Below are 23,074 nucleotides of genomic sequence, written 5' to 3' on the forward strand. Positions count from 1 at the left end.
GAAGAAATATCTCATCATCTCCAGAGGAAACAGCTTCTCAGTAATCCGCATTAGCAAGCCCTCAAAATTGTTGCTTACATTTCAAGGAGATCTTCTCTCAATGTTCTCGACTCCAGAGAGTTTAGCTAAAGCAATATATTGCAGATACTGAAAATCTGATATAAAAACAGACAATGCTGGAAATACTCAGCAGATCTGACAGCATCTGTGGAGAGACCTAGAGTTAACAGACAGAAAGTTTGGTGGGGGGGAGGTGAGAAGGGGACTGGGGGTGTGGTGACCTCTCACCCCTCCCGCAGAAGGAAAGTCAGCGGTGAGTCAACAGACTTGGAGAATCCTGCCCCATAAACATAATGCACTATGGATGGGATAAGTGAGTATGGGACTCAGCCCTCAATGGGAGGAAGATGCATCGACTACACCTGCCAGCAAATCAAATTGGATGACATCTTCACCAGTCCTAGCAGCGCCAGAGCTACATAGTGGACACTGTTGGGACTGCAACCAGCCTCAAGCAGAAGGTCCCAATGGGTCTCAGTCCCAGGTAATCTAGGAGCATTGAATGAAGAGTGTATGGTGACTTTAGGGATGTGGGAGGGAGGGGTGAATTTCAAACTCCACGTAAGGAGCAAGGAAGGCAATGTAATATCTTCTGGCAGTGGGTCCCCCATACACAAAGGACACGCTCTGGAGGTAATAACATCTTTCCTGCCTTACCTTTAAAGCAGTTTTTTAAAAGGGAGCAGGTTAATATTGGGGTCAGACTAACTCAATTCACTCTTAACAATTTATTTACAGATGGTGGGCAGACTGCCAATTTCAGTGGATGAGCTTATTACATCTCCCCCTTCCCCTCAGAGGGGACATGTAAAATTCCATCCAAAGTTTTAGGTCAATGACTTTTCATCAGTGGTGAAGTATCATTAACCTGAAATTTCTGATCTCTTCCACAGTGTTGCATTTTGAGTATTTCCATCATTTTCTCTTTTTAATCTGAAGAATATAGGCCCAGTTTGTTTCATCTCTCCTACTAGAAGAATTCTCATCCCAAGGTGAAAAATCACACAACATCAAGTTATAGTCCATCAGGTGAAAAAGCAAGACACCGAAAGCTTGTGTTTTCAAATCAACCTGTTGGACTATAACCTGGTGTCGTGTGATTTTTGACTTTGTCCACACCAGTCCAACACTAGCACCTCCACATCACTTTTCATCCCAGGAATTAATTCAGTGAACTTTTGTCATTTGCCATCTGAGGTCTGTGTTTATGTCCTTCCTTGGCTACAGAGACCAAAATTGTGCACAATATTCTATGAATAGTTTCACAAATGGCACATATACTTGCAGCATTATTTCCTTACTGTTAAACTCTGCCACATTATAATAAAAGCTGACATGCCATTTGTCTTTCTAATTGCTTGTTATACCTGGGTGTTAACTTTCTTGTACAAGGATCCTAAACTATGAATACAAATATTTATTAGTCTCGGCTTTTCAAAGGATATCCTTTTGTCTCCTTGCTGCCAAATTTCTCTTTCTTCCTGTATCTATTTGCTACCTTGTCACCCATTCATGTATGTGTCCCTTTGCAACCTTTTTGTGTTCTTCTCACACTTTAGTCTCCCATCAAATTTTGCATCATCAATAAATTTAGATACATTATACTCAATTACCTTTTTTAAAAAATTGCAATGAATAGTAAATAGCTGACACTCAGAATTGATCCAGGAGGCACCTTATTAGGTACAATCTGCCAACCCCTTTGTTTTTATTCTCACTTTATGGCATGTCAACCAATTCTAATCCAAACTAAAATACTAACACAATCTGAAGTAAATTTTGGATGGTACACTTAACCAATGCTTTTTGAAAATCAATATATGTTATTTCCACTAATAGCCCTTATCTTATTTGACAAAATGATTGCCCATTCACGAATATCTGTGCTGACTTATCTGAATCACAAAAGCATTCATCAACCCTTTACTTTCAGTCACTGAAATATTTTAGATTGAATTCACCATATTCTATTGGATCCTATGAACTTTTAAGTTTTTGACCAGTTTTCTTGTGGGATCTTGTCATCAAACCTTTCTGAAATCCGTTTTTACAGTAGCAAATTTATCATCCTGCTCTTTACTCTCGCCTGTTATGTTGCCTCCTTAATGTATTTCATCAAGTTAATTAGACACGATTTTCTGTTAATAAATCTGTGCTAACCATCCTTAATTAATCCATGCCCCTCTAAGTAACAATTCATATTGTTTCTCAGGATTTTTTCAATAATTTGTCTATCACCAGGTTTCAGCTAATGGATCTGTAATTGCTCAGTTTACCTCTTCCATCTTTTATATAATGATAAAACATTAGCGGTCCTCCAGTCTTCTGGTACTACATGGCCAGAGACAGAATTAGAAAATAACGGCCAGAATCTCTGCTATTTCTTCCCTCAGTTCCTTTAGAATACTAGGACCATTCATCTGATATAAGTGGTTAACCTAATTTCAAGCATCATGTACTCTTTGCTTCCTCAACAATCGGCAAATTTCTGTCTTTTATTTCCAGTTTTACTTCTCTTCCTTCAGAGTCTACACTCAGATTCTCTCTGCCTTGCAGATCTAGCTTAAACTCTCTCCAATAGAACTAGGAAAGTTCCCTGCCGAAACATTTGTCACGATTCAGATGGGTCTAAATCACTAAGCTGCAATGGATCCTATGCTATGAATGTACTAATTAACACTGTCTCATTACACAATACTAGATTTTAAAAAGCCTGTTGTCTCATTGTTTCTCTCATGAACATGTCCTCTAACTACAGTTGCCAATTTAGTTTATCCAATCTATATGAACATTAAAGTTTTTCCATAATTTGTATTGTTAAGTGCTCCTCTAATTTTTTTAATTTGTTCTCTTTCCAACCCTGCGACTAATATTAGCACTGAGAGAGCTATAAACTATTCCCACCAGGTTTCTCTCCTTTGTTTTCCCTGAACTGCACTAGTATAGTGCAAGCCAGGAAGGTCCTAAATTTCATATTTTGCCTGTTTTAACCAGGGTGCAGTGGGTCTATGACAATTTAATTTAACATTATTAGACTAGAGAGATAAGAAATATCAAGCAGAGTTTTCATTCCTGATCACTATCCAATGATCTCTGCTGGGAAATCCATTTACAGGTGTAAGCTAAAGAAAAGGATAGGCTTGCATTCAGCTGGACTGCCTATTCTGGTTGTCCAGTAGCATTAAATTCAACCTTGCAGCCAGTTAGTAGAGGTATCAGGTTTCAGTTTGGCGCAAGACACTCATTTAAGGAGAGGTGAAAGTCAGAATTAACGTAATCTGTGGGACAAGAGAATAGATTGTTTCACAATACTTTCAAATAACTTTTGTCTATTTTGTTCACTGATATTTGCTGTCTGTATATCTTCTAGAGCTAAACTGGGAATGCCACAGTTCTTAAGCCCAGAAGCCCAAAGCCTTTTGCGAGCACTCTTCAAGAGGAATCCTTGCAACAGATTAGGTAGTTATGTTTTACAATTTTGAGGAAAATTGGATGAACTGAAAATTGGATAAGTGTGATCACTAAATTAAACAATCATTTTTATCCGATTTTAATCTATGTTTTCTTGGGAAATTCAATTCATTTGTTCACAGGTAATGACGCAAAGATCAACTGTTACATCAGGGAGAATATGACAAGAATAAACAGATATATTTCAAGATACTTGTGATTTTCAACTTTCCCAATTTCAAAAGTCTTTTTTTTGCTGTAGTAGAAAAAAAAACAAACAACCCACTTCTGATTTTCCTTCATTGTAAAAGGGACATGTTTCGAAGTCCAATTTTCTTGCTTCACTCTTCATATATGTTTTCTCCAGTACTGAGTGATTTTACTGGGGATATTGGTTCAACATTTTCATCATACATTCTGCAAAGAAAGAAAAGTAGCCGTCATTATAAAATTTCTGCTTTTTGACAAAATTAATGCAATATTATAACCAAATGATTTTTTAAGCTTATAATTTTTTTTTTAAAAATCTACTAATTTGTCCCTTAAAGATGCAGAAAAACATCTCAATGCTCAGAAGTCAATGATCAGTTGGTATGCCATACTCCCAGTTTTGATTGTTATCTTCAGTTCATTTTAAGGTGGCTACTTTATCACAGAGTGTATCATTTGAATTTATCATTTTTTTGTAATTCTGAAGTATATCAAAGCTTTTTAGTTCTCCATAAACAATATCAAAAGAGCATGCTGGTTTTGACATCTCACTGCAAAAAGAAAAGTAGTTGAGCATATGATGAAAGCTATGTCATTTTGTCTCAAATCTTCCGATCAGGATTGGAAACCCTTATTTCTGATCCAGATCAAATGAAAGAAAGCACAGTTACATTCCGAGAAGTTCTCCATTCAAACCCTGGGTCCGATGAAACAGTCTAATGTAGTCCAGGATTCTATACATTGAGCAGTGAAGTGGATTTGATGTCTAAACCGCTGGCAGCATCTGGTGGGTGGATGAAGATGTTAAGGTGGCAAGTGGGTAGGGAGTAGGGTGGTAGATGGGTTGGATAGGATACCAGGTGGGTGATGAGCTAGGTTGACAGTGGGCGAGGGGCTAGTGTAGCAAGTGGTTGAGGCATAGACTGTCAGGTGACAGAATAGGATGGTGAGTGGGTGAAGGGTCGCAGTGCCAGGTGGGTGAAGGGATAAGGTTGCCAAGAGGGTGATGGGGTAACATTAAAGTTGGGTGGAGGATTGAGGTGGTTGGCAGGTGAAGGGGTATGGTCATGTATATGAGTAAGTGATTAGAGTAGGTCATTGAGGAGGCAAGTTGGTGGTGGGAGTTGGAAGCAGTGGAGGAAATCTCGGGGATTAGGGGTGGTAATTAGCTAGAGATTTCAGATTCATGGAGAATCAGAAGGAGTCAGGTGCAGGTGTTGAGGTGGTTTAATAAAGCAGGGTTTCGTGGTGAAACTGCGGATCTGTTTAATGGGTCTTATAGGGATCTGAGTGATGTGTTCTGTGGCTGTGTAGGTAACATTGCAGGTTACAGCTGCAGGGATTCTTTATGAACAGGGACCTGCACGCAGCTGTAGGTTAGACTAGGCTGCACTGCATACAACATCTCTATTGTTTCCCAGCCTAATGTGTGTTAAAAACTGTTGGTGTGAATGATTTTGTCAGTGATGTCTAGGGCAGGGAGATGAAACACAAACAAGGTGCGAATACATGAGGATGACAAGAGATTAGGTCCCTTGTAAATTTGTGCCCTGTACAGTGTATAGGTGTGTGTATGACATTTTCCTGTACAGGCCCTCACATCAATGAATCCTGCAGCCCCCTGTCCCAAAGGTCGAATCACATACCCTCACCACCTAAATGTGGTCAGAGCCAATTTCTTCCCCATTGCACACTTCAAATTTCCAGCATGGTGGAAGGTGACAGTGAGTTAAAATGTACCTCAGCTTGTGACTTCCAGCCTCTGCTGCTACGTGTTGGTGAACCCCCAAACATCCATTGCCCTGTCTTGTAGCCCATCCCATAAACCTCAGAGGTTTCACACCACCTGAGGTGCCACTGAACCTATCTACATTACTTTCCACTTGCCCACTTCCCCCATCCAGGCCCCTGGCACATGACATGACCATGGCAGGTGTGGCCATACAGCCAGGGTACACCTGACTGTGGACAAACACTATTCCTACATGACCCTCTTCCTATTTATGCATCACTGTATCACCCTGCTTCCCCTCACTTCTTCTTGCTCCCTCATTTGTCGATACATTCCCTCTTCACAACTGTCAACCCCTTTGCAGAGGCCTACAGTCCCGAGTGCTGAAGAATAGTTTGTTAAATCTCCTTCCCGTTGCAGTGGCTAACCTTGCCTGTCTCACTTGACTGACCCAACCAGACAGTCCCAAACAAGAACGGCCCCGACTTCGACTGGAGGCTCTCCATTTCTCTGTCTGGATGAGCCCTACCTACAGACCCCCTCATTGAGATCACCCCGACTGGATTCTTAGCTGTGGTTAATCCCTGGACTCATATGGACTGCCTGCCGTTGACTTACTGAACCAGGACCCTCTGACTGCTGGCTGCTGCCTTGGATTTCAGTGAGGACCAGTCCCCTAAGATTTTGAGATGCGAATGCTTGATGTACAAGCAGTGTATTTGTGAGTAAGCTGTTGGCACGTTCTGCAGTTGTGAGGTTAATGTAATATGGTGCTCTCACTTGATTGAGAACTGTTGTACAGCAAGGCAGGCTGCTAATTGGCAATGCAAGGATGCTGTGAGCATGCAGGTAGGCACGAAGTGAGCGAGCGCTAAGAGAGAAAACAAGAATCCCTGAATCCAGTCTGTGAGCTGAGTGCAGGTCCCTATTAACAAAGAATTCCCAATGTAGCCTGCAATGCTACCTTCACAGCCGTAGGCCACATTGCTCAAATCCCTATACGATCCATTAAACAGTTCCCTCTGTTTCAGCACTAAACCTTGCTTTAATCCACCATCCCAACACATGCATGTAACCCAATCTGATGCTCCATGGATCTGAAACCCCTAACCACAAGGAGAATCCCAATGCATTTTATACATATATTAAGAGCAAGGGGTTGCTGACGAAAGGGTAAGTCCACTCAAGGACAAAGAAAGGAATTTATGTGTGGAGCAAGAGGAAATGGGTGAGGTCCTTATTGAGAACTTTGCATCAATATTTACCAAGGAGAAGGACATGGATGATGGTGAAATTAGGGAGGAGTATGTTGATATTAAGAAAGAGGAGGTATTGGGGTGTCTTAAAATATATTAAGGTAGATAAATCCCCATGGGGACTTATGATGGGATCTATCCCAGAATACTGAAGGAGACAAGGGAGGAGATTGGTGGTGCCTTGACAGAGATATTTGTATCCCCTTTAGCCAAAGGTGAAGTCCCAGAGAACTGGTGAATAGTTAATGTTGTTCCTCTGTTAAAGAGGGGAATAGGGATGATCCACAAAATTATAGGCGGGTTAGCCTTACACCAGTGATATGAAAATGATTGGAGATTATTTTTCGAGACAGGACTTACTCCCATTTGGAGAAGAATGGATAATCAACATGGCTTTATGTGGGGAAGGTCTTGTCTCACAAACTTGATTGAGCTTTTTGAAGAAGTGACAAAGATGATTGATGAGGGTAGAGCAATGGATGATGTCTACATGGATTTTACTAAAGCATTTGACAAGGTTCTTCATGGTAGACTGGTCTAGAAGATTAAGCCTCATGGGATCCATAGTGAGTTAGAAAGTTAGATACAAAACTAGCTTGGTCATAGAAGACAGCGGGTAGTTGTGGAGGGGTGTTTTTCTGACTGGAGGCCTGTGACCAGTGGTGTTCCGCAAGGATCAATGCTGGGACCCTTATTGTTTATAGTTATTTAAGTAATTTGGCTGAAAATGTAGGTGAGCTGATTAGTAAGTTTGCAGACAAGACAAAAATTGGTGGAGTTGTGGATGGTGAGGAAGGTTATCATAGGATATACCAGGATATGGACCAGTTAGAAAGTTGGGCGGATAAAAGGCAGATGGAGTTTAATTGGGACAAGTGAGAGATGGTGCATCTTGGGAGGTCAAAAGCAAGGGAAAAGTATATACTAAATGGCAGAAACAAAAACAGAAACAGAAATTGCTGGAAAAACTCAGCAGATATTGCAAGACTGCTGAGTTTTTCTAGCAATTTCTGTTTTTGTTTTTATTTCTGATATCCAGCATCTGCAGTTCTTTCGTTTTTTTGTTTCACTAAATGGCAGAACTGTTAGGAGCATTGATTTACAAAGAGAGTGGCAACTCAAGTGGTTAAGTTGGTAAAGAAGCTGTACAGCATACTTGCCTTCATTGGTTGGGATATTAAGTATAAATATTGGTAAGTTATGTTGCAGCTGTATGAAACTTTAGTTAGGCCACATTTGACATATTCTGTGCAGTCGTGGTCACAAAACTATAAGAAGGATGTGGAGACTTTGGCCAGGGTGCAAAAGAGGTTTCCCAGGATGTTGCCTAAGTTGGAATGTATTAGCTATAAGGAGAGGTTGATAAACTTGGAATGTTTTCATTAGAGCATGGGAGGGCAAGGAGTGACCTGATTGAAAAATATAAAATTATGAGAGACTTGGATAGGGCGGATAATCTGAGTCTTTTTCCAAAGATGGAAATGTCAGATACTAGTGGGCCCAAGTTTAAGATAGAGGGAAAAGTTTAAAGGAGATGTGTGAAGAAAGTTTTTTCACACAGAAGGATGTAAGTGCCTGGAATGTGTTGCCAGGGGAGGTGGTAGAAGTAAATATGGTAGTAACATTTAAGAGGCATTTATACAGACACTTGAACAGGCAAGGAATAGAGGGATACAAACCATGTAGAGGCAAATGAGATTAATTTAGAATGGCATCATGGTCAGCACAGACTTGGTGGGCCAAAACGCCTGTTCCTGTGCTGTTCTGTTCTATGTTCAACGAGTGCCAAAAGTGTCAGCAGCTCCCATAGTCCCGTACATGCCTTGTTCCTCTTGCTTCCCGATGAAACTGGAGGCACTCACCACAGACATCTGTCCATGGTGCATTGTGAGGAACCTAATGTCCGGCAACAACCCCACCCTACTCTGCTCTGTTATGGGCTGTCCTCTCCTGCAATCAGAGAAAGAGTGGAATAACAAGGTGTAGAGCTGGATGAACACAGCAGGCCAAGCAGCATCAGAGGAGCAGGAAAGCTGACGTTTCAGGCCGAGACCCTTCTTCAGAAATGGGGGAGGGGAAGGGGGTTCTGAAATGAATAGGGAGAGAGGGGGAGGCGGATAGAAGATGGATAGAGGAGAAGATAGGTGGAGAGGAAACAGACAGGTCAAAGAGGCGGGGATGGAGCCAGTAGAGGTGAGTGTAGGTGGGGAGGTACGGAGGGGATAGGTCAGTCCAGGGAGGATGGACAGGTCAGGGGGGCGGGATGAAGTTAGTAGGTAGGAGATGGGGGTGGGGCTTGGAGTGGGAGGAAGGGCAGGTTGGGGGGGGGAGACGAGACGAGCTGGGCTGGTTTTGGGATGCGGTAGGGGGAGGGGAGATTTCGAAGCTTGTGAAGTCCACATTGATACCATTGGGCTGCAGGGTTCCCAAGCAGAATATGAGTTGCTGTTCCTGCAACCTTCGGGTAGCATCATTGTGGCACTGCAGGAGGCCCAGGATGGACAGGTCGTCTGAGGAATGGGAGGGGGAGTTGAAATGGTTCGCGATTGGGAGGTGCAGTTGTTTAGTGCGAACTGAGCGTAGGTGTTCTGCAAAGCGGTCCCCAAGCCTCCGCTTGATTTCCCCGATGTAGAGGAGGCCACAACGGGAACAGCAGATGCAGTATACCACATTAGCAGATGTGCTGGTGAACATCTGCTTGATGTGGAAAGTCTTCTTGGGGCCTGGGATGGGGTTGAGGGGGGAGGTGTAGGGGCGGGTGTAGCACTTCCTGCGGTTGCAGGGAAAAGTGCCGGGTGTGGTGGCGCTGGAGGGGAGTGTGGAGCGGACAAGGGAGTCCCGGAGAGAGTCGTCCCTCCGGAAAGCAGATAAGGGTGGGGAGGGAAAAATGTCTTTGGTGGTGGGGTCGGATTGCAGATGGCGGAAGTGTTGGAGGATGATGCGTTGGATCCGGAGGTTGGTGGGGTTGTTACGTGAGGACGAGGGGGATTCTGTTTTGGTTGTTATTGCGGGGAGGGGGTGTGAGGGATGAGTTGCGGGAAATGCAGGAGACACGGTCGAGGGCGTTCTCGACCACTGGGGGGGGAAGTTGCGGTCCTTGAAAAACGAGGACATCTGAGATGTTCGGGAGTGGAATGCCTCATCCTGGGAGCAGATGCGGGGGAGGCGAAGGAATTGGGAATAGGGGATGGCATTTTTGCAGGAAGGTGGGTGGGAGGAGGTGTATTCTAGGTAGCTGTGGGAGTCGGTGGGCTTGAAATGGATATCGGTTTCTAGGTGGTTGCCAGAGATGGAGACAGAGAGGTTCAGGAAGGAGAGAGAGGTATTGGAGATGGTCCAGGTGAACTTAAGGTTGGGGTGGAAGGTGTTGGTGAAGTGGATGAACTGTTCGAGCTCCTCGTGGGAGCACAAGGTATCGCCGATACAGTCATCAATGTAACGGAGGAAGAGGTGGGGTTTAGGGCCAGTGTAGGTACGGAAGAGGGATTGGTCCACATAACCTACGAAGAGGCAGGCATAGCTTGGGCCCATGCGGGTACCCATGGCCACCCCCTTTGTCTGTAGGAAGTGGGAGGAATTGAAAGAGAAGTTGTTGAGGGTGAGGATGAGTTCGGCTAATTGGGTGAGGGTGTCAGTGGAGGGGGACTGGTCGGGCCTGCGGGACAGGAAGAAGCGGAGGGCCTTTAGGCCATCTGTATGGGGAATACAGGTGTATAGGGACTGGACGTCCATGGTAAAGATGAGGGGTTGGGGAATTGGAAGTTCTGGAGGAGGTGGAGGGCGTGGGTGGTGTCACAGACGTAGGTAGGGAGTTCCTGGACCAAGGGGAAGAAAATGGAGTCGAGATAGTTGGAGATAAGTTCGGTGGGGCAGGAGCAGGCGGAGACAATGGGTCAACCAGGGCAGTCAGGTTTGTGGATTTTGAGAAGGAGATAGAAGCGGGCGGTGCAGGGTTGGGGAACGATGAGGTTGGAGGCTGTGGGTGGGAGGTCACCTGAGGTGATGAGGTTGTGGATGGTTTGAGAGATGATGGTTTGTTGGTCGGGGGGTGGGGTCGTGATCAAGGGGGCGGTAGGAGGAGGTGTCGGAGAGTTGGCGCTTGGCCTTGGCGATGTAGAGGTCAGTGCGCCATACTACAACTGCTCCTCCCTTGCCCGCAGGTTTTATGGTGAGGTTGGGATTGGAGCAGAGGGAGCGGAGGGCTGCATGTTCTGCGGGGGAGAGGTTGGAGTGGGTGAGAGGAGTGGAGAGGTTGAGGCGATTGATGTCTCGACGGCAGTTGGAGATGAAGAGGTCAAGGGAGGATAGGAGGCCTTGGGGTGGTGTCCAGGAGGAGGGGGTGTGTTGGAGGCGGGAGAAGGGGTCATTAAAGAGAGGGTTAGACTCAAGGTTAAAGAAGTAAGCGCAGAGGTGGAGGCGGCTGAAAAACTGCTCAACGTCCAGACTGACCATTTGTCCTCAGTAAGGGGGAGGTGTGGGGGGATGGTGAAGATCCGGCAGGGCTGGGTGCTGCTGTATCCTCTGGAGCTGCTGGCTGCAGAGGCGATGGGCGGAGCGATGTCAGCGTCGGTGGTGGGCCGTGTGGCGTTGGCTGTGGGCAGAGTTGCATCAGCGGTGATGGGTGGAGTTGTGTCAGTGTCGGCGGTGGGCGGAGTTGCATTGGCATTGGCGTTGGGCGGAGTTGTGTTGGCGTTGGTGGTGGGCGGAGTTGCGTTGGCGTCGGTGGTGGGCGGAGTGGGGTAGGCGGCAGCAGCTGCGATGACGGTAGGTGTGTCCTCAGTGTCTGTGGTGTTGGCCTTGGAAATGTAGGCGGTGGCATCAGCAGCGGTGTTGATGGCGTTCGCTGTCCTGGAAGTGGTGTACCCAGCGGCGGAGGATGTGACGTCATCCGTGGGTGCTCCGAAAGTGGCCACATGGCCACAGCTTCAAAATCTCCCCTCCCCCTACCACATCCCAAAACCAGCCCAGCTCGTCCCCGCCTCCCTAACCTCTCCTTCCTCCCACCTTTCCCCTCCACCCACCTCAAGCCCCACCCCCATCTCCTACCTACTAACCTCATCCCACCCCCTTGACCTGTCCGTCCTCCCTGGACTGACCTATCTCCTCCCTACCTCCCCACCTACACTCACCTTTACTGGCTCCATCCCCGCCTCTTTGACCTGTCTGTCTCCTCTCCACCTATCTTCTCCTCTATCCATCTTCTATCCGCCTCCCCCTCTCTCCCTATTTATTTCAGAACCCCCTTCCCCTCCCCCATTTCTGAAGAAGGGTCTAGGCCCGAAACGTCAGCCTTCCTGCTCCTCTGATGCTGCTTGGCCTAGTGTGTTCATTCAGCTCTACACCTTATTATCTCAGATTCTCCAGCATCTGCAGTTCCCACTATCTCAGAGAAAGAGTGGGATTGAGTAAGAAAAGATTGGATGGCATCCTATGAATGAGGCTGGAAGAAAGGTGGTATGAAGTTCCAACATAGTGAGAAGGCAGGCAAAGGCCATGCAAAGGTAGTGGTGTGGGAGGTTGAGGCATTGAGAATGAGTGAAGATGTTACAGGCAGTAATGAGAATGGCAAAGCATGAGCCTTGGGAAGTGGTGGGTGCTGTAGCAGAGATACAGGGGTGAGTGTGAGGTAGCAGAAATAAGAATATGGCACATACACTGGCACAGTGGAGAAGGTCATTGACCTTCTTGCATCACTGCTAGCCGTATCTCCGCACTGTGGAGACAGCGCTGACTTAGGTGCTGACCTTGGACCAAGCTGGCACTATCTGGTGGTGTGACCTCCTTTGCCATCCCTCCACAAGAACTTCCAGGCCCTTGTTGAATAATTAAAGCGCCATCTTCCTATTCTCAGATATCTTCAGAATCTGTCTGTCAATGAGCTGGGCAAGTTTGAAAGGCCAGTGCTTATCCGGATGCACACTAGCCTTTTAAAGATGGTGTAGTGCAAGGGATGCCAGTCTTTCAAATGATGTCTGCTGAGAGGCCAGTTCTTCTGGATGGACATCCCAGTGGGAAGGGAGGTGAACTCAATAAGAACCATTGAGAAAACGCACTAGGCCTTGCAGCGGAAATCCCTCCAAAAAATTGACACAACTCAGACTGAGCTAAAATAAAATATTGAAAGATTCAATCCATTGTTACTCGGGGTTTAAAGCAGGATTCAATTCTCTAATTTTTTGGATAATAATTAAGCTAAGTCACTCAGACACTCAAAACTTTTTCAGAGCGTTTCAGATGCGGAGTAGTTGCCCATCAGAATTTCAATTTTCCAAGCAATTCTGAAGGAGTTAGCTGCACTGGGTTTTCTACTTGGTCTGCAATGACATCTTCCCACTGGAAGAGCTGGGTCAGATTTTTTTTTCATTTATTCATTCACAGGTTTGTGAACATCACTGGCTGAGTCAACATTTATTGCCCAATGCTACATGCCCTGGAGAAGATGAATTGTAGACAGAGTACTGTCAGGAAGGGAGGCCCAGGATTTCAACCCAGCAGCAGTGAAGGAATGTCAATACTGTTCCAAGTCAGGATGGTGTCTTTGGAGGGAACTTGCAGGTCATGGTGTTCTCGCTGTTTTTGTATCACTTAACCCTCTAAAGATTGTGTGTTTTGTCTGCTGATGAAGGAGTCTTTGAAGTTGATGTAGCACATCTTGTAGGTGGTACATACTGCTGCCACTGTGCATCTGTTGTGAAGAATTTTTAAGGTGGTAGATGGGGTACCAATCAATTGGGTTAGATGAGCCGAGTGTGGTTGGAGGACACCTGCGTCAGGCTCCTGCTCATTGACTACAGCTCTGCCTTCAACTCCATTATCCCCTCCAGACTGATCTCAAAACTCTCTGACCTTGGTCTTGGCTCCATCCTCTGCAACTGGATCCTCAGCTTTATGACCCATAGACCGCAATCAGTGAAGATAGGTAACTGCAACTCTTCCACAATAAAACTCAACACTGGAGCCCCCAAGGATGTGTCCACAGCCCCCTACTGTACACCCTGTACACTCACAACAGTGTTGCCAAATTCCGAACAAACGGCGTCTACAAGTTTGCTGATGACACCACCATAGTCAGACGAGTCAAAATACAGAAGGGAAATCGAGGGCTTGGTGATGCAGTGCAATGAGAGCAATCTCTCACTCAATGTAGGCAAAACTAAAGAACTGATCATTGATTTCAGAAAGAAAGGAGGAGAACACGCTTCCATCTACATCAGTGGAACTGAGGTTGAGAGGGTGGACAGTTTCAAGTTCCTAGGTGAAGATAACTGAAAACCTGTCCTGGACTTCCCATGTAGATGTGATGATCAAGAAGGCACAACAATGCCTCTTCCTCTTCAGGCGACTCAGGAAATTTGACATGTCCATAAGGACCCTCACTGACTTCTCCAGATGCAACATAGAAAGCATACTGTCCGGGTGCATAACAGTCTGGTGTGGCAACTGCTCTGCCCAGGACGGTAAGAAACTACAGAAGGTGGTGTGCGCAGCCCAGACCATCACGGAAGCCAACCTTCCATCCATTGGACCCCATTGACACAGTTTGCTGACGCGAAAAGGCTGCCAACATTATCAAAGACCCATCACACTCCAGTAATGATCTATAACCTCTTCCAACAGGCAGAAGATACAGAAGCCTGAATACATGCACCAGCAGGTTCAGGAACAGCTTCTTCCTGGTTATTATTAGACTGATGAATGGACTCTCTAGCCTCAAATAATGCTGATCTTGCTAACATTGATCATGCCTAGCACACACCCTGTGCATTGTAACCTGTATGCCTCTGTCTAAGTCTTTCTACAACCTCTGACCTGTATATCCTTGCTTACTATGATCTGCCTATACTGCTCGTAAACAAAGCTTTTCACTGTACTTCGGTACACGTGACAATATATCAATCGATCAGTCAACTGCACTATCCAGGCAAGTGGAGAGCATTCCATCACACTCCTGATGTGTACCTTATAGATGGTGAACAGATTTTGGCGAGTCAGGAATTGAAAGAGGCTATTCAGCCCATCATGTCTGCACTGGCTGAATAAACGAGCCACTCATTCCAATCCCAGTTTCCAGCAGCCATGTCCAAAACAATGTCTTATATGATGCCACCATTGCATTCCAATTCTTGTGTTCAATATGTCACCCAATGAAGGAAAATATCCCACCTTATCTACCTATCCTTCAGGGACCTGGCGCCATGCACTCCAAGGTTACTCACTTCCTCTACTGTTCTCAACACTCTCCCATTTATCATGTATTCCTTTACTTTTCTGGACCTCCCTAAATGTACAGCCTCACACTTCTCTAGATTGAATTATATTTGCCACGTTTCTGTTAACTCAACCAAACCGGTGATATCGCGCTACTGTCAACAGCCATTCCCTTCACTGTTAGCTACCCAGCCAATTTTTGTGGTTCTGCAAATTTCCTGATCATGTGAATCCCTAGCCTCTGATCTGCTGTACTGGCCAAAGTATTTACATGACTGATCCAGTTCAGGTTTGTATCAAAGGTAACATCCAGCATATTATTAATGGGGAATTCAATGATGGTAATATCATTAAATACCAAGGTAAGATGTTTAAATTCTCTTTTATTGGAGAGGATCATTGCTTGGCTCCTGTGAGACATGAATGTCATTTACCACCTGTCAACTCAAACGTTAAAGTTGTCCAGGATTTGTTGCATTTGGTTATGGATTACTTCAGAATCTAAGGAGTCACAAATGAAACGTTGGTGTAATCATCAACAAACTGCTACTTTTGATTTTATGATGGAGGGAAGGTTAATGAAGCAACTGAAAATGTTTGGACCTCGACCATTACCCTAAGGAAATTCTGCAATGATATCCTCCAATGGAGATGATTGACCTGCAGTAACCACAATGTCTTCCTTTGTAGAAAGTAGAGAAATTTCCCCTTGATTCTCATTGATTCCTGTTTAGCTTGGGCTCCTTGATGCTACACGTGTTCAAATGTCACTGTGATGTTAGGGGCAGTCGCTCTCAACATACCTCATGTTTACACAATCTATAGAACTGAAGGTAACAAATTCCATTTGCTGCACTGTGTACAATTATAGATCAGATTCAAGGGTTTTTAAGAAGAAGTGACAGTTCAGAAGCACTGATTTCTTTGTTTATATTTTTATTTTATTTAAAGGTGCTGGACCTGATGGAGTTGAGGAGATAAAACGACACTGCTTCTTTGGAACTACAGACTGGAATGTAAGTGCAGCACTTAAATTCTGAAATTCAGTGGTTTGAATTTTTAAACTGTTAATATGACTTCTTGTTAGCGAACATGACCCTCTGCTGCTAATCAGCCTCTTTTCAATTAGTGATGTAAAATTTCACCCTTACTCCTTATCCCCTCCCGCCACCCTATTTTCTGCATAAAAACCAACATTTTCATAGCCACTGTCAGTTCTGAGGAAGGGTCACTGGACACAAAATCTTAACTCTGATTTCTCTACATAGATGCTGCCAGACCTGACGAACTTTACCAGCAATTTCTGTTTTTGGTTCTGATTCCTAGCATCCACAGTTCTTTAGGTTTTTATGTAAAATTCCCTTGTCAGTGGTACAGGGTTGCATTGTAGTGTGATTGGCTTTTATCTCTTTAAGCTCTCTAAGTTTCCCCAGAATGATTTAAATAATTGGAAAGCCACCAATTCGACTGCATTGGTAAATGACGTGGTCGAAACAATCACTTAACATTTCCAGTTAAGATGTTTTCCATGCAAGTGTAAAGATAATTATGAGAAAAGTAATGACTTAGCTGGCACAAAATTTTGAAAAACATCTATTTTTTGCACACATGCCAAGTACAATTTTCTATGAACAACATTAGTACAATTTTAAATGTACACTGTCAGTGCTTCCAGTAATATTTTACAAGCTCAGTTTTTGTACTGTGTGAGTATTAATAATTATTATTAGTACTCTAAATGATTATTTATACGGCAGTAATTTCAGTGAGGGCTTATAAGTTCATGTTTAGTATTTTCAGTGTGACACCAACAAAACCTATCAGAAGTGGTGGCACAGTGGTAAATAGTCAGGAAGAAATTGCCCTGGAGTCCTCAACATTGCTTCTAAACATCACAAAGTCTCATGGCATCATGTCAAACATGAGCAAGGAAAAAATCTGATGACTAACATGGCCCTCCCTCAGTTAATGAATCATTACTCCTTCATATTGAGCAACAGCGTGCAGTGACGTAGCTGTAACATCATTGGATTGGGCTGGATGAGCCGAGTGCGGTTGTAACTGCAGTCATCCAGGCAAGTGGAGAGTATTCCATCACAATCCTAACTTATACCTTATAGACGGTGAACAGGTTCTGGGGCGGTCAGGAGGTGAAAGAGGCTACTCAGCCCATCATGTCTGCACTGGTTGAATAAACGAGCCATTCCATTGTTCAAATCCCAAAATGGCACAGTGACATTTTAATTCAATAAAAATCTGGAATTAAAAGCTAGCCTAGTGGCAACTGTGTAACCATTGTCATGGAAACCCATTCATTCACTAATGCCATTTAGCGAAGTGAATCAGCCATCCCTATTTGGTCTGGCTTACATGTGACTCCAGATCCACAGTAGATAATAAATGCTGGTATAGCCAGTGATGCCCACATGTCATGAACAAATAATAAAGGAAAACTCAAAAGCACTGATGGTGGAAGGGCATCAAATATGCTTGGGGAAGACCTTCAATGTCCATGACTAAGAGTGGTTCATTAACATCTCCATTGACTGAATTGGCCAAATCCTGGAGGATATATTTGGTAGATTGGTCCTGTAGCAAGTGAGGGAAAAACCTTCTCAATCTTATCCTCACTGGTCAAAGATACATCTGTATATAATGTTATTGGTAGAAATGAGCACCACCCAGTCCTAAGTCCTGTCTTTACCTCCATGTTGTTGGGTGGCACTACCAACATGCTAAATGGATAGATTTTGAACAAATCGAGCAACTCTAAATTTGGCATCCATCAGGCACTGGACACAATCAGCAGCAGAATTGCATTCAATTAATATCCAAACCCACAAACAGTGCAAATGGGGGGGATTCCAGGAGCAACGCCAGGCAGGACTAAAAGTGAAATGTCAACATGGTAAAGTACAAACACAGCACTACTTGCGTTCCTAGCAGTGGAGGCAATATGAGGCTAAGTGATTTCCAAAACCAACAGATCCTATCAGAGGTCTTCAATTCTGTCACATCCAGTCACTAATAGTAGTGGACAATTAAACAGCTCATTGGAGAAAGGAATTCCATAAGTGCCTTCAGCCTCAATGATGTGGGAGCCCAGCACATCAGTACAAGTGACAAGGCTAAAACATTTAAAACCAACTTAACCAGAAGGGACATGTTGGTGATCCTTCTCAGCCTCCCCCTGAGCTCCACAGCATCACAGATGCCAGACTTCAGCCAATTTGATTCACTCCATATAAGAAATGGCTGAAGGTGCTGGATAGTGCACAGGCTATGGTACTATTTTGTATTCATTTTAATGTCTGCCATAATTTTGTAATCTTCCCCATTGGGAGGTGCCAGAGGATTTGAAGTGGCAAATATGACACTCTTATTTAAGAAAGAATGTAAGAACATTCTTAGTAATTACAGGCTGAACAGTTTAATATTGCGGGTAAGATATTTTTAGAAACAATAATCAAGGGAACTACATGAGTACGGATTTAGCTTGGTTCGAGTTAATTAAGGAGAGCTGGCATGGATTTGTAATAGCCAGATTGTGTTTAACAAATCTAATTGAATTTTTGTGATGAAATAACAGAGAAGAGTGATGAAGGGAATGCTGCTGTCTATATGGAGTCTAAAAAAAAGTTTGACAAAATATCACATGAAGTCTGGTTAACTAAATAAAGGTCCATAGAATAGGAATGTCAGTTTCAACTCAGGGGAAAAAAATTGGCTTAAGGACAGAAGACAGAGTCACGGTGAGTGGTGATTTTTCAGACTGGAGAATGCTAGTGATGTTCTCCAAAGCTTAGTGCTAGAACCTCTGCTACTTTTATTATGTATTATGGGTTGGATATTATGGTTTTGTGACTATGTCCAAATTGCATTGAGTTTTTTGGAGGGATTTCTACTGTGAGGCTAAGAAAGTTTTCTCACCTAGTCTTACCAAACTCATTTCATTAACTACCTACCCTACCCCATGGCATCCCTCATGCCTGATTCCAGCCCCGTTGTACCAATCACCGTTCCCTCAACAACTTGCCACTTAGTGGATATCCCAGAATTCACCCATATCCTTTGCACCTGTGCCATCTTTAAAAGCCCATTATGCACCCAGACAGCGAGTCTGGAGCTGCCCTGCAAGGTTTCTGACATTTGTCCCAGATTTAGCAAATTAAGGGCAATCATCACCTTGCTTTGTAGACAGTCTGCTGGAGGTATTACTGGACAGGCTAGTGCAGAGGTAGGACTTCATCTTCCCCCAGAAGCAGCGATGGAGGCCACAACACTGGACCATGAACATGCTGGCTTGGTCTGAGTTTACCGATGTTAAAGGACTCTTTGCCATCTGAAGAAATGACCAACACTGTCAGTGGCCTCAGCTCTGCCAGCATAAGTGCCCACCATCTTCTCTCCAATGCCTCACACACTCCGTATCTCCGCTAGTATACCCACCTCCCACTAACACTCATGTTGTACCACTCTCATAACTGCCTGCAACATCTTCCCTTACTCACTATGACCTACTCCAAACTCACTGTGCCCTCTGTGCTGCCTACTGACTCACTCAGGACGCCTCCCCACCTGCGCTTACAACAACAGCTGTGCCATCGACTTTCATCTCCCTTAATACCTACCTCTTTCTCATTCCAGGAGGAAAGAAATCCCAAAGAGGGCAGAAAGACTGCTGATCAATAGTTGACATTTGGCTCCTCACCCATATGTGGACTCTGATTGCCCCAAGTAACTGACTGACTGTGTTCAAGCCCTTTTTCTGATATTGGAGTCCACCCTTGATTTACTGTGACAGGACCCCCTGATTGGAGACTTTCCCCTTTGACTAACAAAAGGTCTGCTGACAACCACATCAAGCATTCTACCTTTGTGTTTGCGCTAATTGGCAAGGCAAGACAGAAGTAATACACACCCAGTGTCTAAGGCTGAGGGGGGCAAAGCACACAAATGTAAGGCAAGACATTGCAAGGCAGGGATACTGTGAGTATCCAGGTAGGTTCAGAGTAAGCGAGTGTTATGACAATGAACAAAGAGCATGTAGATGCAGCTTAGTCTAATCCATCAGCAGATATCTGTCCCTGAGCACAAAGTGTCCTTGTTGCAGCTTAGATGATAGTTACCAGTGCAGCAGAGATGCAGCGGTAAAGTGCAAAATCTTCTTGTAAGTGGATTGAGATGTGCCATCAAAGTTGTTAGAATTTGGCACATATTGGATGCCAATGTGCATGGACGTGGGGGGCAGTGCCTGGTTCTCATGGAGTCCTCTGAAGATGCTGGTGCCCAAGTCGAAAATGGAGGTTCTTCAAAGCAAGCAGCGAGCTGAATTCACCAGGGACCCACACTATTTTTCATGATGAATTTTTTTGACATAGAGCTAATTGGCAGGTTTTGTTAGATAGGACATTGAATTTTAATGAGGTAAATTGTGTGGTTAATGAGGCATTTAACAAGCAATAATCTCCAAACCTGCTTACTTGGCACCTGCCGCTGCCTAGTGTGAGACTCGCCAAGCCACTTATGAACAGCATAAAAGATGGCATGAATTACTCTCAATGTCAAAATGGGCCTTGCCAGATTTTTCATCTGATTCTGACACAAATCCTGCTGTAGCCCATATTTTTCAGACCCCTAAATATTCCACCGAATGACTTGGATAAAAGAATAAAGTAAATTTCAAAATTTACTGATGATGCCAAATGGGACAATCACTTAGGATAATACCAATTTATTACAACAAGACATTGATAGGCTGGCAAAATTAGCAGAGAGTTGGCAAATAGAGGTTAATACAGGGAATTGTTAATTTAGGCAGGAGCTATAGAAGTAGGCCAAATATGACTTGGTGACATGATGCAGTGCATCTTACAATTGATACAGCAGCCTGATTGATGTCGCAATGACAAAGGGAATGATTGGTAGATGGGATGTCAATCAATTAGGCTAGTTCTAAGCTTTTTACGTGTTGGTGGAACAGCATTCATTTGGGAAATTCTAAAGTATTCTACTACATTCTTGATTTATGTCTTATACATGGTGGAAAGATATTGGAGACTCAGAAGCTATTCCACTTGCTGCAGAGTACCAGACCTCCAAACCTGAGTGTTGTCCAAGCCTTCTTCAGTCTGGGCACAAAATGTTACCTTATTTGAAAGAGTTGCAAATACAACACTGCAATCATTGGCAAATATCCCACCTTCTTACCTTAGAGAGAAGGTAACAATAAAGGTGATTAAGAATAAAAATCAGCCCTGATGAACTCCTGCAGACATACCCTGAGGCTGAGATAATTGCCCTCTTAAAAAGCAGAGCTACTTTCCTTTGTTCTAGGTAGGACACCAGTGGAAGATTTGATTCCGATTTCCAATGGCTTCTTTGATATCAAATCTGGTCAAATGTTTTAATTTCAAGGACAGTTGCTGTTATCTCACCTCTGGGATTTAACTGTTCTGTCCATTTTTGGACCTGGGCTGTAATGGTGTCTAGAGCTGGAAACATAGCAAAAAATGCTTGGGGAACATGGTCAAAGCTATTGGCTGAAAGAGCCACATGCACAATAAGAAATGTAAGCAGATTTTCCTGTCGATAAAAGAAAGCTTTAAAATTGAAATAAAACTGGAAGATAACTTAGAATTCTGAGTATTTGTTAGAAGCACATATAAAGCAAGAATGGCACAATACTATATCATTCCTGTGATCAGGCACAACTCCAATAAATAGACATGATGATAGGAGTACAATCAAAATAAGGATATTTTTTCATTTGAACAATGCCTCAGTTCTGGTCTTATGTTTAGAATACTACAAATAAGAAAATCCTTTGAGAAGTAAAGCAAATTAAGTGCTAAACTGTTGCAACTGATAGAAACAATAGAAATGTTTTGATTAGATCTGCATATTACAGAACTGAACTATGTCCTGAGAAAAGGGAGAGTGTTCCATTGGGGCCACACTCCAAACACAGAAGTAAAACAAGTCATCAAAATAAAAGCACCTCAAGATTGCCATAATTTTATACTTTACAGAGTCTACCATTTGTTTCAAGACCGCAGTGTTTATTTTGAAGTTTTGTTCCTTTCATAGCGCAGGTATACCAATTCAATTAAATGAATGAAATCATAATGAAGATGGTATTAATACTGGATCAAACGTTATCTTACTGTATTGTGATACTGCACTAGTTAACTTTCTGCAAAAAACAGTACATATTCAACACAAGATAAAGTAAGGAGAATAATTTTATACCATAACTTGCTACAAAAGATGAAAATTTAGGTTTCTCTCTGTGTTATTTTACTACAGTGGTTAGTGTACACTTAATGAGTCAGCAGGTATGTTAAAATAGTACAGACAAAATTTAATGTTAAATCATTAACCAGTGCACTAGGATTGGAGACAACTAAAATTTATCTTATTTAATTCTAAATCACTGAAATATATACTTTCTCAACAGAAGCTATACAGGAAAGAAATTACACCTCCATTTAAACCAGCTGTGGGGAGACCAGAGGATACGTTTCACTTTGACCCTGAATTCACATCCAGGACACCAATTGGCGAGTAGTCCCTTTTATAGTTTTGTTTTAATTGCTCAGTTAACTTCATGCATTAAACTTGGAGTAATTTTGAAGTTATCTGATTGTGTAAAATAGATGATAGTGAACCAGAACTGTTTCAATCTGCTGGGCAAGATTGTGTCATCAATTTTGGTTAATGCAAGTTTTTAATTAATCCAAAAGTTTGTGCTATTCGAAGCATTTAGTTTATTCAGAGATACTTTTGTAGATGGTAACGATTTTGTTTTATGGACGCCCAAAACATTTGATTCTCATGTAAATATCACTGGAATAGGAATATGTTATTTATGCTAATGTATAATTTAAAAAAAATAATTCATGGGTTGTGGGTGTCACCAGGAAGCCAGAATTCAATGCCCATCCCTAATCACTCTTGAACTGAATGACTTACTAGTTCTCTTCCAATGGCAGCTAAGAGTCAATCACATTACAGTGAGTCTGGAGATAGTAGGAACTGCAGATGCTGGAGAATCTGAGACAACAAGGTGTAGAGCTGGATGAACACAGAAGGCCAAGCAGCATCAGAGGAGCAGGAAAGCTGACGTTTCGGATCTAGACCCTTCTTCAGAAAATTT

At 43.4% G+C, this 23,074-nt stretch overlaps 1 protein-coding gene across 1 annotated transcript in view; it reads left to right on the forward strand.

The window, feature by feature from the left end:
• The window catches only part of rps6ka2 (ribosomal protein S6 kinase, polypeptide 2), a 215,478-nt gene that overhangs the window by 121,971 nt on the left and 70,433 nt on the right, over positions 1-23,074 (forward strand). The window contains exons 10-12 of the mRNA XM_048600975.1: positions 3,431-3,519; positions 15,868-15,932; positions 22,376-22,478. Of these exons, the coding sequence (XP_048456932.1) occupies positions 3,431-3,519; positions 15,868-15,932; positions 22,376-22,478 (257 nt within the window). The remainder of the gene's footprint in view (positions 1-3,430; positions 3,520-15,867; positions 15,933-22,375; positions 22,479-23,074) is intronic.

This window comes from Rhincodon typus, chromosome 9, assembly GCF_021869965.1.
Source record: "Rhincodon typus isolate 14 chromosome 9, sRhiTyp1.1, whole genome shotgun sequence".
Lineage (NCBI taxonomy): Eukaryota > Metazoa > Chordata > Chondrichthyes > Orectolobiformes > Rhincodontidae > Rhincodon > Rhincodon typus.